Source organism: Mycteria americana, chromosome 18, assembly GCF_035582795.1.
Source record: "Mycteria americana isolate JAX WOST 10 ecotype Jacksonville Zoo and Gardens chromosome 18, USCA_MyAme_1.0, whole genome shotgun sequence".
In the NCBI taxonomy this organism is placed as follows: Eukaryota; Metazoa; Chordata; class Aves; order Ciconiiformes; family Ciconiidae; genus Mycteria; species Mycteria americana.
Genome location: NC_134382.1, coordinates 4650272 through 4666183, shown reverse-complemented (window position 1 = coordinate 4666183; position 15912 = coordinate 4650272). Strand labels below are relative to the sequence as shown.

At 46.7% G+C, this 15912-nt stretch overlaps 1 protein-coding gene across 1 annotated transcript in view; it reads left to right on the top strand.

The window, feature by feature from the left end:
• KAZN (kazrin, periplakin interacting protein) overlaps window positions 1-15912 on the top strand; it is a 247111-nt gene that overhangs the window by 53038 nt on the left and 178161 nt on the right. The window contains exon 2 of the mRNA XM_075520416.1: window positions 9204-9361. Within this exon, the coding sequence (XP_075376531.1) occupies window positions 9204-9361 (158 nt within the window). The remainder of the gene's footprint in view (window positions 1-9203; window positions 9362-15912) is intronic.

Sequence of the window (15912 nt, the reverse complement as noted above, 5' to 3'; positions counted from 1 at the left end):
CCAGCTCCAGGATTTCTGGTGACCCTCCCTGATGATTGCATCCCCAGCAGCCTGGCACGACAATATTCATTAGTCTCTCAACACTCACGCCAACACGTAACTCTGCTTCATGCTCTTCCAGATGTTTGGTGGGAAACAAATCAAGCTCAGTTGCCTTCTAACAATTTCAGTTCATTCAAAAGCCAGAAAAGCCTGCGATTTGTTAAATTTCCTTCAGGAAGTGTTTTCTTCCACCTTTGACACCGAGGAGACGGAGCATCCTGTTTGCACCAGGAGCTGCTTGTTAAACCGGCACAATCCCGAATTTGTAGCTGAATAGCAGGAAAAAGCCAAACGAGTCCCTCACCAGTGGTGGCATCTTGTGTTTGTGGTTTATGATGTTTCCGTGGGCTACAGACCTTGGATTTACGGACGGGAAGCTGCAGCACGAAGGGTTTAGCTGGCCCATCCAAGATCCTGGGGCCAATTTTGGGCCAAGTAGGAACCGGTCCTCCTGTAGCCCATCCAAAGCCCAGCAACACCATACCACTGCCCGTATGCAAGCACAGATGGGCATCGCTCCTCTGAAGTCGGTTTATAGCAGCTGGATGTCTGGCCCACGCTGTCTTTGTGTTGGCATACGTAATTTCTGTTGTTCACTTCCTTTTTGTCTAAATAAAGTAGCGATCGTTTATGAAATATAATAGTTGCACAATTAGCTAAAGAGGCGACAAATAAATGATTACCCAATAGAAAGAAGAAAGCAGCAGCTGTAAAGCTGGGTGTCACCGCGCCTCGTCCGTCTTTGCAAAGGGTTTTTTGGTTCTTGGCAAATTGAAATTGAGTTTCTCTTGCAGAAGTTAGAGTTACCGGTTTGGCGTTACGCCTTCGCTATTTCTCAAAGTTTGACGTTGTTCCTGGCCTGGTAGTTTGTAGCTCTCTGGGGAATTAAACATCTCAAATATTTCTGTAAACAACAATAGTCCAGCCGTCAAAGTTTGGAGTCCAGTTTGCTGAAGGAGTCGTGGGCTCTTTCGGCTCAAAGCTCTACCAAAAGCAGCAGGACCCCATCGCTGGCTGCTTTATTCCGTGCTCTGACTCAAGTCTCCCCGTCATAAGCATAAACGTAGGAGAGAAATTTATTTTCATTTTGGGTTTTTCTTTTAGGTTGAGTGGTAATATTACTTATTAGTCTAATACAGCCAGGGGAGGGGATAGAGAAGTGTTTAGGCATGGGAGCACTTCTTCAGCTCGCTGGTATTCTCGTAGCTCTAGGGAGACTATTGCCCAAAGAGAAACGTGGTGTTTATTTTCTAAATGACCCTGGCAGTATTTTAGCTAGAGTAAACACTGAGCCTTTTAATTGTTAAAATTTTGGCCAAACTCTAGTGAACTTCAGCTCACTACTGAGAGGCATTAGCCGTAATTTACAGATGAAGGAACTGAGGCAAAGAAGAAAAGTCCTTTCCAAAGGGCTGATAAAAAACCCCGGAAAGACGCAGCAAAATACAACAGCTCTTCTTTCCCTGCTCAGCGCTACCTTGGATACATAATCTCGGGAGATTTTGGGCAGCAGGTGGTTTCTCCAAGGAGAACGTGAACATCTGTCCTTGCAGCACGGTTCTGAAACTCCCATCCCTTTTCTCCTGTCTGCTAACATCTATGCTTTGCGATGGAGGGGGAGCGTGCCGAGACATTACAAAATTTCGTTCTGTGTTGCTGGATTCGAAACATATCCGTGTTCTTAAGGGCAGTTTCAAATTGACGTTTGAATTGAAATAGTTAAAAATTCAACTTTGAAAGAAGCTCCTGCACTGTTAAAAAAAACGGTGGCAATGAAAAGCTTTGGTTAGTAAAGAGCTGCCACGACTCCACAGAGCTCCACTTCTTGATGTCATTTTTCGTTTCCAAAAAGGTCAGATTTGTAAGGAGAAACTAATAAGCTGAAAAAATGACCAGCTTCATTTCTGAGCATGTTTTCCTCGGGAACTATAGGGCCATTTATTGGTCTGATGGCTTTCTTTTGCATCTGGGAAGCTCTGAATGCAGCTCTTTGCCAGTTACACACAAAACATTTACAGCCCAAAGAGGCCAGCTCGTTAGTAATTACTGTAATGAGTTCTTCACAGTGTTTCTCTGAAAGGTGATTGAGCCCCTAATGCAGACACCAGATATTTTTTCTTCAGTTAATGGTGTGGTAAATTATTCCTGCGAGGGGGCTCATTGAATGCCTCCTTTGAAACAAGTTAAAGACCACAAAGGAAAGAAAAAGCTGTAGGTCTCTTCTTACCAGTAGCAGGAGAAAATATTGATGGAGCGTTTCAGATCTAGATCTTCCCAATGTTTCCACAGGCAGGTAAGAGTCTAGGATTGTGTCGCGTAAACAGACCGGCCCAAGCGAATGGATGGGGCAGATGCTGTCAGGTGTATTTTCCAGCTGCAAAGACACGGGACGGCTTGGGTAAAGGAAAACGGGCTCAGTTTGCGCGGACAGAGCTACTGCCTTGGCATCCCGATGGCCGTGGGCTTTGCAGCTTTGCAGGTCAGCTTCTCGTCTCCTTGGAAGCGAGAGGTGTTAAACCAGTGCCGTCCTGGTACCAGAGAGCGGGGAATGATTTTCCTGAGCTTGGCTTTTACAAAGGGAGATTTCCGCTGCTGCTAAGTGAATAAATTAATTGATGTGTCCAAATGCAATTAGCAAATGCTACAGTGGGAAAGGCTTCCTAATCAGAATCATTAATCAGGCAAAAATGAACTGTTGATGTCTTGCATGTCCTTTTTTTTTGGACCCAGCAAAAGACCCATCAGCCAACCTCAGTAATATAAATAAGGATGGCGTTATTTATAATTTAGCTCTATAAAGATCATCTTTTAATACATTGTATGTGTCTACATGCCACAACCCTGACCGGCCTTGAATTTCCAAGCTTGCACCCACAGGGCTGGCTGTATATCGGTCCCAAAGTCAGGACTTGGAGCTTTAACAAGAACATTTTTAATTTCTCCCCAAACCTATGCAGAGAGAAGCCGTCATTGCCAGGGCGATGAGGGAGTATTTGGGAAGTGGCTGTGATTTAGAGGAAGGAGAACTCTCGCTGCTGACCTGCGTGCCGTCAGTCTCCCCGTGCCCTTAATGCCCCAAACCTGCGGGTTGCCCGAGCATCAGAAGGGGAAGCCTGGTGCTCGGTGGTCTCTGCTGCGTCTGTTGGTATCAGCTGGCTCGTTGCTGAGAGCATCTCATAAGGGTTGTGGCCAAACGGCCGGGGAAGTGAAACCTCACAGCAGCAACAGCCTGGATTTTCCTGGTACTGTTGTGGCGAAAAGCGAGTGCATTCGGCGAGCATCCTCGTTGCGAGCGGGGTCATCGTTCTGGGGACTGAAGTTGCACAGAAGGTTGTTATTTGATTATAAAACCCCCCAAATTAAGAAATTTAGTCAAGCAGCTGAGCAAATCAGTTTTAACTGCTCTTCAAAAAGAGGTGTCAGCTGGACTTATAACGCAGGAGATGTTGAAATCCTCTGCTGAAAGGCAGCTGGGTGCTGCGGGGCCCCGGGCGTTACGGAAACCTGTGGCTGACTGGTGCGGTAGTGCAGATAAGATGGGGACAGCTCGTAAAGGAAAGGCCTGAAGCGCTTTGAATATTTTTTTTTTTTTTTCCCCCTCTCTGCAAAAACAACACCCGTAGATGTTATTCGAGAAGCCGTTTGGTAATATTAAGCGATAATGAATTGCACAATTTGCCCACACACATCATTGCCTTTTGCTGGATAGGCAGAAACACTCATTAGCAGGCGAGGTTTCCCTGGCAGCCCGGAGCTCTACAGACGGCTCCGTGCTTGGCTGGGACAGATTTCCAAAGGATCTGTGCAGGCAGCGAGGCTTTTTGGCTTTTCTCTCCGCGGGAGCAAACCTCCGGTGGCGGTGGCAAGTGCTGCCTGCTTACAGAGGAGTCCGACTGCAACGTCTTCTCGCATTTTTTGCAGCAGAGTCAGCCGAGGAGCCCAGGAATCCTCATACCGCATCCTTGTTAGAATTATGATAGTGTCAGTCCTCTTTCATTTAGTTACTCCTGCTAGCAAGAATTAATTTTAGACTCTGCTGGCTTTTGTCAGTAGATCTCAGGATATATTATCTACAGTTTATTTTATTTTGCACTCATCTGGGCAGGAGCTGGAGTGTATGAAATGGGGTCTCCTGGAACAACTTTATTGCTTCAGCCTCTTCCTTGAAGTAGTCTTTGGCGCAAGTATATTTTTTCCTTCGTCTCTGACAGAAAGCAATTTCCTTTCTGCCCTGCACGTCCTTCAGTCTCCGGTGATTCACACCCCGAAGCACCCTGCAAAAACCCAACTTTGTTGACCCGTTCTTGCTTCTGGGGGTGGCAAATGGTCCTCACCCGAAAAAAACCCCAAGACGGCACATCATCTCTGATAGCAGCAGTGCAAAACACCGCGTCCTAAAGATATCATTTTCTCCCTTCTCGTAGGTGATGTCAAAGCCCTGATGGAGGATCGTTATGGTTCCTTCGCCTCTCGAAATTTTTCCTCGCAGTGAGGAAATGGTGCAATTGGAAGGGGAAAAGCTGGAAAGCCGACAGCACTTTGATAGCTGTAACTTTTACTTAGCTGGCTGTCTCGCTTGCAGCGTTACCGATGTGTTATCAACCTGAAGCCAAGAGGACCGATGCGGCAAGGGAAAATTGTGGTCTTTATTTTTTTCTTTTTTTTTTTTTCTTTTTTTTTTGTAAGGGGATCAAGAAGTATCTTTTAATCTGAGCTGAACATACCTGTGTTTATAGCTGAAGCGTTGCTCAGCAGAAATGTTTAAGGCTTAACGTTGAGAGGGACGGAGGGTTTGCCTCATCATCCTTTTCGCTTAGACTTTTAGTGGGCGCAAGGCAGGAAGTTCCTCTTGATTTAAATGAGAAAAATCAAATATCTTCTGCTTATGAGAAGGGCCCTTTGGAAGTTGCGTTGCAGACTGCCACAGGACATCCAGAAAACCAGTGTCAGAAATTGTTTGGTTTTTTAGGCTTCCTTTGTTTTTACTCGGTGTGTAGGCTGGAGGTTCGGAAATGCGTATTTTACTTTCATGAGGAAGACTCAGACGATTTTATTTTCAAATACGGTTTCCATTGTCTGCATGGAAAAAGATTTGTTTTGCTAAGCAGAGTTTAAACATAGCGCTACGGCAGATGTTGGTAAAAATCAGCGCAAGTCAAATACCGATCTGCTTTTTCCGCATTCTTACTGGCAAATATTTCTTCTGATTTCTCCGGCATCTCTCTAGACCTAGAGATTTACAAATGAGAGAAGCATTTGCCCCTCAGAGCTTAATGTGCCACATACTGCTCCAACAGCACTAAACTTCCCAAAGGGCAAGAGAAGTAATATCAGAGAATACAGAGCTATTGCTTCAGATAAGGAGGTTAGACTAACTTAAGACAATGTAATTTTGTTTGTTTTGAATCACTTTAAAATCATAAAGCCTGGGAGAACTGCTCCACCTACCAGTTTCTGGTCGCAGTCAGTGTAAATCTGGAAGGAAGCCCTTAGCTCGAGGAGGAGAACTCTGGTATACATTCATATTACTAAAAGCAGATGTGGGCTTATGGCTCAAGCCAAAATTTCGGCGTATAAAAAAATGAGCTGTCCTCAATTCTTTATTGGCCAGAAAGGATGGGATGAATCAATCCTCGTCCATTAGCGCTGGGAAGATGGCCTTCAGGACTGACGTGTCTGATGGAGATGCTAGCGCAGCCTAGGAGTGATAAGAAAATCAAACCTGCTGCTGCCTGCGTGCAGCCATATACCTGCTGCTGTTCTGTATGAAACACCGACGGCTTCCTGGGGCTTTTGAGTGTTGCTTGGTGTGAGGACACATGATTATAAAATGATTGCTTCGTGGTGACTTGGAGAAACGTAGCCACACGTGCTTTCCATCGCGCCTTTGTGCCTTGCTGCTCCCCAAAAGCCCGTGTCCACAGCAGAGCGTCGCTCTGAGATACCTCCGGCTTCACGTGCGCTGACCCACGAGAAGGAGATGTTTGGCTTACAAGCATGATGCTGGCCTGGGTTGTGACGTACAATACCGTGTGACGTATGTAAGTCTCAAAAGTAAAATTATCACGTAGCCAAGATAGGCGTAAGCTCTTGCTTGCAGGCCATCAAATTTTTGGTAAAACTGTGTTTGGAAAGCGATATGGTGCTGGAGGAATCCTTCTGTGCCTGTGAATGGAGGAACGCTAAGCCCCGATTTTCTTCCTTTCAAGAAATAAACCTAACAACTTCCCTAAGATGGCAAAAGCTCTGTGTGGCTTTTAGTTCCTCACTTCCATTTTTGTTAGAGTGAAGAAAAATAAATCACATCAGCACCACACTCTTTGCTAGAATGAATCCTTCTGCCTGACTTGAGAGATTTATAATAGAAATGCTGACAGAACCTTATTTATAATGGTGTGAACAAAGCCATGGTAATGGGCCTCGGAAAGGAGAAAGCGCTTAAACTTTTAGATGGCTGAGTATGGGAAATGGATACAGAGACTTTCCAGAGGACTGTGGGCAGAAAACTAAAAATGTCGTCCCTGGCATTGGTGCAGGACACGCACGTTGACAAAATACGGGTAGGAGGAGACGAGAAATCAACGGGCAGCGCAGGGACCTCAGCGAACGATGTGCGCGCCCGCGTTGCGGTTTTATGCGTTTGTTAGCAAGAAGTGACCACCCCCCAAAGCCACTTCTGCCTCCCTCCCTGCGCACGGCTCGTGCCTCCGCAGCCAAAGCGGGGTTTGATGGTGGGTCTGCTGCCGGGGGGCTCGGTGCCCCGTGGCTGGGTCCTGCCGGCTAACAAGCGAGGGAGGATTTGTGGTGCAGGTGATTTTTGCCTACGTGTTATCGGTCACTTTTGCTCTGGAGAGAAGCACTGAAATGTTTTGGCCACGGGCAGTGTTTCTTGAGGCTCCTGCATCTTCTTATTCCGTTCAGCTGCAAATGAGGTATTGCCATACTGAACTAAACAAAACCAGACCTTACAGAATTGTCGGTAACAGCTCTTGATCTTGTCCAGTTTAACCTCAGAGTAGCAAAGCAAGAAAGAAATATATTTGTAAATTGGGGGGGGAGAGCGTGGGAGGGAAACGCAGCTTTTAGGCACCCGGACTGTAATCGCTGCGGCGCAGCGGGAGGGTGGCATGAGACGGATGCATCGAAGCCCTCACATCCCTTTCTGGTGATGGCCAGGACAGAGTGCTGTGGAAGAAGGCCCAGATCTCACAGAATAGATATGCTAAACCGTGTTGTGCAGAGGGAAGAGAAACTGTGATGTGGGAGAAAGTTCCCAAGTGTGTTGATGGTCACGTATGACTTAAACCTTAATCACGGAGAGGAGCTGCTGGTCCATTGCATGACCAGCTTAATATACTACCCACCCCAGTGCAATACTTGTCATTACACTGATTTGCTGTAGCTCGAAGGTGCCAAGGATGCAGGACTCCGTTGCGTTGAGATGGAGGGAGCAAGCCTCCGTTTTGCTCGGCGGAGCGATTCGCAAAGCTGAAATCCCGGCTGAAATCCCTTCCTGCTGCCCAGGCTGCCGGGCTGCAGCCCCGGTGCTTTGCCAGCGAGCGCAGTGCCCGTGTGTCACCCCCCGACGCCCCAAGCCCGTGCTATTGCACGCTTGGGAAAGCTGGAACTGGTTCAATTTATTCCAAAGCCTTTATCTTGAATATGATTTATGGTATGGTTTAACATGGACCCATCCACCATGGTGAGCCGCAAATACCTTTCCTATTAGCAGTGAGGTACATGAATACCCCGAGCCTGGGGGATCCCCCCACTCCCCTCAGACTGTCCCCAAGGCTTTGTAAGGCACAGATTTTATTTTTTTTTTTTTTAAATCAAAAATAAACACTCTCGGTAAGGAGGATTCTGTTCGTTCACTCCTGCATTTTGGAGACGTACCTGTTATTTGTTATGGACCTTTTGTCTGGGGAAGATTTGCTCCTTAATGAGTATGGCTTCTGGCTAATCTTTGCTACTTTGAATTTCCTGGTGAGATCTTCTTTGGACAGAACTAGGTCGAGTATATTTCAATTGCCTCATGTTCGTAAAAACAGTTTGTCAGAGCGTCCTAAATAACACGTTGCCTTATTCATAAACAGCCCGAGCAAACAGGATTTGCCGCGTGTACCGCTGAAGCCCAGTTCAGCGTGTGACAGCGATGTGTTACTCTGGACCGCCGGCTTACCAAAGGGTTTCACCGCGTGAACCGCCGGCAGAAAGAAAATACACTGAAGAATTATTTGAGCCTCGTTTATTTAATGAGCCTACAGTAAAAACGAAAACTCAAAACCCGCGATGCTTTAAAAGCAAATTGCGTCGCAGACTTTTCAAATCTGTAGAAATGCAAAGCTTTTCATTGGGCAGAAAGATATTTTGCCATTAGTTCCTATCATTACAGCCTGCATAAATTGCGGCATCGTAAAGTGTGTGAAATGGCTGGGGGGCTTCTGTGAGCCATAGAGGTGGAGGTTTCTGGTGTGCAGGACTGGGAGCAGAATCCCACTTATAATACCTGGGGTTTGACCCTATGAAGGAGAATTTAAAAGCTTAACAGTGTTTCAAATACTGATAATCATGAAGAAAGAAAATGAGCAATATTTCAGTTGTTGGTTCTGCTCTCTCCTACCCTAGCTAATAAAAAGCCAAATTTTACCTATAGAAGCATGTATATCTGTAGGTTATTTATAATTATTGATCCTTTTAGCAATAGCTCAGTATTTTTGTAACCCTCACGTCCGGTGCGGCATGCATTTACTATTAAAAATACAACTTCAGTGCTGCAAAACCTTATCACAGAGGGAAAATTGGCTGCAGGCGGATTGATTGGCGGAGCAGTGAGGCTGCGGGGTTTAGATTCTGGTTGACTCTGGTTGATATCTGGAAGCAGCCAAAAATTAACACTATAGTGTTAATTTAGACCGCATCGTCCTGTTGTTATTGTTGCAGTTCTCCATCAATACTGGATTTTATGGTAGTCACCAGTCTTTACCATGCCTTTGCTGGCCCTCTCAGCAGAGAGGAGAAGGGCGGTAATGGGGAACAATTTCATTTACGCTTTTCAAAAGGAGAGTGCACGCTGTAGCTCATCTCAAACTGAGAAAATGGTCTCAGCTCCCTCCGGCACGGTTTCACGCCCGTTTTGCTTTCCTTCTCTGTCTCCGCAGCTGTGGAGTCGCTGCATTCCTTGAACGACCAGATCTCCCATTTTATCGTCAACAAGTCAAAAACGCTGGACGAAGACGAAGATGCCTTTTTGCCCAGCGAGAAGGAATCTCTGAAAAATGCCATGATGCTGATGAGGCACCTCCTAATGGATGCACAGGTAGGAAATCAATAAACTCCCATCTGTTAGGACACAAGGAAGGCACATTGCGCAGATCCGGAGGCAGTACGTCATTTTTACGGGCGGTTTTAGCGTTAGTCCCTGACACTTGTTTAAAACTGACTTTGGCTTCTGAAATCTGCGGCTGCGGGAAGGACACCTCGGTGCACGGAGCGTGCAGCTAACGATGGGTCTGGATCTCAGATTTAGGGTTGAAAATCGCTCCGAAGTTTCAGGAGGAAATGCAGCGATATACCCGCTGATGAGAATCCAGCGTCAGCCCTAGCAAACGAAAATCATTTTGCCACTAAGCATCTGTGCTGAATGCTCGTTTTAGAAGTGCCAGACACATAACGGAGCTGTTGGTTTAGCCACGCTCTAAAATGCCAGTTAAAAGTCATGAAACGATGTGCAGATGTTTCTTTGTGCCTTTGCCGCTTCGACATAAAATCTCTCACTCTGTAGGTTTACTGTGTTACGGCGTGCTTCCTTCATCCTATAAAAAAACCCCCTTTGAAATATTCAGTCTATTTATTTTTTTTATATTCCCTTTTAGTCTTTATTTGTAAAGCCTGGATGGCAAATGGCAGCTTGTACTGGAGGGTTGTTTTGAAAACAGGGCGGTCTCCTCTCCCTTCTCCTCCGATGAGCCCTAAAATCTGGCAAAGCGGGTCTGAGACTGTCCCGAGCACCCCGAAGCTCTCCGGGGCGGGGATCCCACAAGCCCCGCTCCACGCTTTGGCTGCTCTCACCGGAGGTTTTTTGTTTATCTGAACATCTTATTGGTATTTCCCGTATTGCAGCTTGTGCCCGCTGCTTCTCGTTAGAAGCCTAACAAGAAAATAAAAGAGGAGGAAATTATTCCTGGAAGGATTAGCAAAATAATCTTATTCAGGGCTTTTCCTGATTGCTATCCCATGCTAAGCCCGGGTTGCCATGGCAAGTACCAACATGGGTCGGTGCCTATAGTATTACTGCAATTACCCAGTGCTCCGTTAACGAACTGGTCCCCAGGGCCCAGGTTCCTGTGCCTTGCTGCCAGCATTTTACAAGTGCCTAAATGGAGAATGTGAACAGAGAAAGCTACACGTTTTCATGTTTTATTCCCATATTCTCCCATGTGGAGTCTGGTGGTTGTCTTATCCGCTCCTCTCGCTTTCAAAGCCTTTGGTCCTAACTACTTTGGCTAGCAGGGGTCTTGTTGCGTGTGAGAAGTGGCCTGGGAATCCCTGGTATTAGTGACGTGTCTTTTAATGTTGGATATTTTTGCGTGCGGAGTCAATCCAGGCTTTGGAGGCTGCGGAGTGCGCAGTGAGCAAACCGTTAGAGCTGTGCTCAGGATTTCCTTTCTGTTAGGATGGCGTTCGTGTCGCTTACTGCACGTCTTTAGCCGAATTACCGCCGTTTACCCCAAACCGACGGATGGGATGCTGCTGCAATGGCATGGAGAGCACGAAGGGTTCGCTTGTGCATTTGGATTTGCTCCCGGAGCCGGTGCTGCAGGTGGGAATACCTTTGGCACATCAGGCATGAGAGTAGGCAGACGCTTACAGGCATCTGCACGTTGCAGATTAAAATAAATATGGGGCAAAAAGGTACCTATTGCTAATCCCCTTGTGCAGGAATCCTTTTTTTAGCACCTGAGAATTGCTTTCCTACTTATCAGTTGTCCTGAATGCATATTAAGCGCTGCCTGTGATAGAGTGACTGATTAGGGAAATGCTAATAACAACGGGGAAACGTCAAGTGCTCCTGCATCCTCACGGTGCGCCTGGATCTCTTCCCAGAAAGGACAGGACGTTTTTTTGCCCGGGGTTTTCAGGTTGGAAGGATGACAAGGTGGGAAGCGGTAGTGATGAGGAAAAGGATGGAACTAAACAGGTGACAACATCAAGTGCAAAAAACCCCGATAAAATAAATCCTCAGAGGAATGAAAGAAACATGAGGCTGGCAGCAAGCTACCTAAACAGGAATATCACCGCCCGTGTGTGCATATAAAGTACGTACTAACCCTGACTGCAGAGTGCCCTATGGCTCTAATTACACAGGAGGAGAGAGTATCACCAATGCAATTATTTCCCTTTCCTTACCTGATCTCATTTCTTCCCAGCTAGTGATTTTATGGGAAGATGGAGCCCTGCAGCTCTAAACAAGATTGATCGTGCAAGGCTCTGTACAAAGATAAGCCGAAATCCAGCGTTTGGCCCTTTCGCTCCCTTGTCTCCTCTCTTGGTGCGGACCTGATTTTGGCTGGCAGATAATTTGAGGAGAGAACATCCGGCGGGAATTTTTGGGTAGAAATTAGCTGGACTGCTGACCCACCAGAAGTGACTGATCAGAGGGGACGGTGAATGGGCGTTTCTCGCTTCTCTGACACTATTAATCTGCTTTTAAAACACAGCCTGTGGGGATGACGTCTCGTGCCTGCTGCCTTTCTGGCGTGGAGAGAAATTGTACACGTTAGTGACTCTGTCTGGACACCAGCAGGCCAGGAGATATGGCCAAAGCAAAGGCTTTGGATCCACCACGGATCTAACTTTGATCTTGAGTCATTTGTTTCGGCTTAAGATGAATCACGAAACCCATCAAACGTAGTTTTCCACTTTGGAAAATGCTGTGAGCATTCTTAGGCCAGGCTGCAGTGGGGCCCATGGGCACCTGGCTGTGAAGGTACAGGTCCCCGCTCTCCGCGATGCAGCGCCGAGAAGACAAAATAGCAAGGACGCTTATCCGGGTGCAGAAGAGGGAGCACAGCACAGAGGCATTGGGGAGTTTGTTCAGGCTTTCACAGCCGTATTTTTTCGTAGCCAGAATGTGAACGCCACGCTTCTGAGTGCCAGCCCAGTCCCTTCATTAGACCATATTTATTTCTCCCTTGGCTTCTTGGAAGAACCTCTTTCCCCCATCTGTTTTGTCAATTTACTCTACCTTTCACTGATTTTCATGCCTCAGTTTTTGCGATACTGGTGTATAAGCAACTGTGGCAGTAGTGACTACGGCTTTATTGGAGAAATTTGCCATGCCGGAGGTCGCTTGTTGGTAAACAGAATAGAGAAACAGCTGTCGAACGGGGGAAAAAATCCTCTCCTGACAGGGCTTTCTCCCGTGGAGAATGGGGCATTACCTTGCATATTTTGCACTCCTCCTGCCTGCAGAAATGTCATTGATGTCAACTGAAGTCGCCTTGGCAAAGAGGAGCGTGAGCACGGTGCCGGGAGCTGCAGTGCGGACCGGCCGAGAGGCGGCTGCCGGTGCATCGGCCCCGTCAGCGGTATTAAACTGCGTGCAGGGAGAGGTAATAAGCTGTGCGGAGTCTCTCAGCAATAGGCTGTCAGCTCAAATTCTGCCCAGGGAAGACAGTGATTTAATGAAAGTCATTACAGTCTGCAGGGATCTCTTGACCCCGGTGGTCTCCATCCATTACGCACCCCGGATAGGATTTCCTCATCACAAAAATACCCCGTCGGAGGGATTGCTCGCTGACCTGCGCGCTCGCTGCTGGGCTGGCAGAGCTCTGGAAAGGGAGCCTCACCCTCCCTCCGAGCGAGGGTCGGAGCTTTGCATCCAGATTGCTCATTTCTCATATTTGTTCCAGGTTTGCAGCAGCTCCCTGGTGTCGGTCTGGAGGATAAAGGCATCGCGTTCCCCTAACCAGAGCTTAGCAAGTCATCGCCTGCGCAGCCAACCCGAAAGGGGGGAGAAATCTGAGAGGAAATTGAAATAGTGTTATATGAACGAAAAGGTGTACTTAGATAATGCGGGTGCATAAAAGCAGATGGAAAGAAAAGGTGCATTTATTCTGTACGACATGTTCCATCCTCCGCATAGGATAGGAATGAATAAACAATTTCATTTCTGCCAGACAGCCCCGTGCAAGATGCTATCGCAGGGATACGGCCGCCTATGATAGATTGTCATTGTTGTCAATCATTTCTGACAGTCCTATTATGCTCGGAAAGGATGTTTTCTCTGTGCATGTTGTTTTATAATCCTCAGAGGTGGAATTTTATAGCCTAGCAGTGTTTTTTCCTCAGACGTTTCCCTAAGCAGGATTTATTGCTTCTGAAACGCACGTGACGTGAATCCATTATACCTTCAAACTTTAACTCTCCCCCCAGCTTGGCCTAAATTACTTTTTGGTTTGTTTTGCTTTACTTGACTTTCTGTTTCTAATTGCTATTGTGAGAGGCTTAACTGGCGCGGAGCAGAAGGTGCAGAACATCTACGAGCTGCGTCATATGCATCAGCTCTCATCGCCCAAGCAATTCGTCTAATGAATCGCAAAGGTGCATCCAGGCGCCGGCAGCGGCCTCAGAGGCAGGTTCATCTTCTCTCTGACGTGAAAGAACACATGTAAAAGAAAAGACTTTTTTTCCAGATGCCTGACCTTAAAAGCCAACCTTTCGGAAGTTCAGTACGTTTAGTTACTTCCATAAAGTGCTTAATTGGCTTCAAGTGGATTTCAAGTTCTTTGGGAGAAATACCATCTTTTCATTCCGTTCCTTCCCCAACAGTGTTGCGATCATCATCGGGGCCCTCTTCGGTGGAGTCGTGGATGGAATAAACAGATATAGAGACAATCTTTTGGTTTGGACTGGACTTTTCAGAGGCAGTCATACCACAAATGAAGACTTAAGAGCAAGATTAGCTTAGTAACCTTGTGGAGCACCCGGCTTAATTTGAATTGGATTTCAGTTGTTGACTAGGCGTGAGAGCGTGAGGATGTAGAGATATTCACTTGCTTCTGTGCCGAGGGGTTCTTTTCATTCTTAGGCAAAGAAAGAAAATAAACCTGGTGGTACTTCTCGCCTAAGTTGTGAACAAAATAGCATGGTCGTTGCCCAGAAATCATAGGGGGAAGAACCTTTTCATGTACCTTTTTTTTTCTTTAAAACCTGGTGTTCTAGCACTTCACCTGAATAAAAAGGCTCCAGCTCTCATTAACTGGTGGGACAAACCTTCAGCAAGTGTTTACCACGACAGGTCTGTAGATAGTGCTGAAAGCTGATAGTAGTTTGGGTCGAGGATTGTGCCCTGTTTTCCTTTGGAAAATAGTTAGTATTTGAGTTGTCACCACCACAAGCCTTTTAAGTTTGACACTGGGATCCTGTAAATAAATCATTTAAGGTGAGAAAGAGTCTTTCCGTTTTTCAAAAAAAAGAAAAACCTACGTGGCATGACTTACTTTTAGCCATTCAACATCCCACCAGCTGTTTATTTTTGGTTTTTTATACTAGCCTCCATTCCCTTTCTCACCTGGAAAAAAAAGAGAATTTCTTGAGCTCTTATATTACAATTTTTTCTTCAGTAGTCTCTGTCGTCTTTCCGAGGCAGGCTGTTACTGAGACGGCTGTGATAATAGATGCAAAACTAGTAGCAGAGCAGTGCTATTTCAGCGACTGACCTTTAAAAATAATCCTTATTTTCTACAGAGGTCTGTTGTACAAAACCAACCATGTTGTTGCAATATTTTGCTTGCTAGTTAAACGCTTTCCACCATCTGCTCTTCAGACTTTTAGCAGACCGAGTTCAGGGAACAAAACCCCAGGACCTTTATTTTCACGCGAGTGGGTCGTCTTAGTATCATCAGGAAGAAAAGGGAAGGGAGGATTTGCTCTTTGTTTCGATAAACGTACATTGTTTGAGTTCTGAAAGCACCCTCGCCACACGGATGCGTTCTGGAGGATGCAGAAATGGATACGACGCTGATTCTCCGTTAAGGAATATTATCAAAATGCAATTGTAAATTGACGTTCATGTATGTCAAGGCTGCATGGCTCCCTCGCTCCCAATCGGCGTTCGTGTATGTCAGCGTTGTGAGTTGGTTCAGCCTGGAACAAAGCTTTGGGTAAAATCAGGATGTGTTTTTTAGGGGAAAGCCTGACAAACAAACTTGCTGCACCACACCTTGTATTTTTTACGTTAATCTTGCCATCCCATTTCCATAAGAAGAAACCTTCTCAGCCGCTCGCGAGCCCATCTTCTAATGATCCCTCTAGGTCTAGTCTGAAAGGGAGCACAAAAGACTCTCAGTTCTGCTGAAGGAGGAGAAGATAAAACGCAGAACCTAGCAAGCTTCGTCAAGGACCGTGGTGCGTCTAACGACATCGTTAGCATACGTTACGCCAGCCCGGTTTGCGGCGCCTGTCCCTAAACGTGGACCTGACAACCCGCCGCCTCTCTTCGTGGTCGGGGAGAGTGCAACTCGATTTGTGGACTGCCTCTCTTAGTTCAATTTATCTGGAGAATGACGTGCTGTATCACGAGGGGAGATCAAAGATACCCTTAGAACACGCAGTGCGCTGTACCGTGCACGCTGCTGCCGTCACCGGCGCAGCTCCGCGCGCCCCGGGTCGCCCCCGAACGGCGGGGGCTGGGAGGAGCCGTGGCCCTCTTGAATGTTTTGTACCTTGGGCGCACTGCGTAGTCATCACCTGGTTTTAGCCACCTGTAATTTATTGATTCGTATGGGGGGGGGGGGGGGGGGGTTAGGCTGACATTCTCTGCCCTTCATTTTTAGCGTAAGGAAGAGACTTTCTGAAACGTGTGGT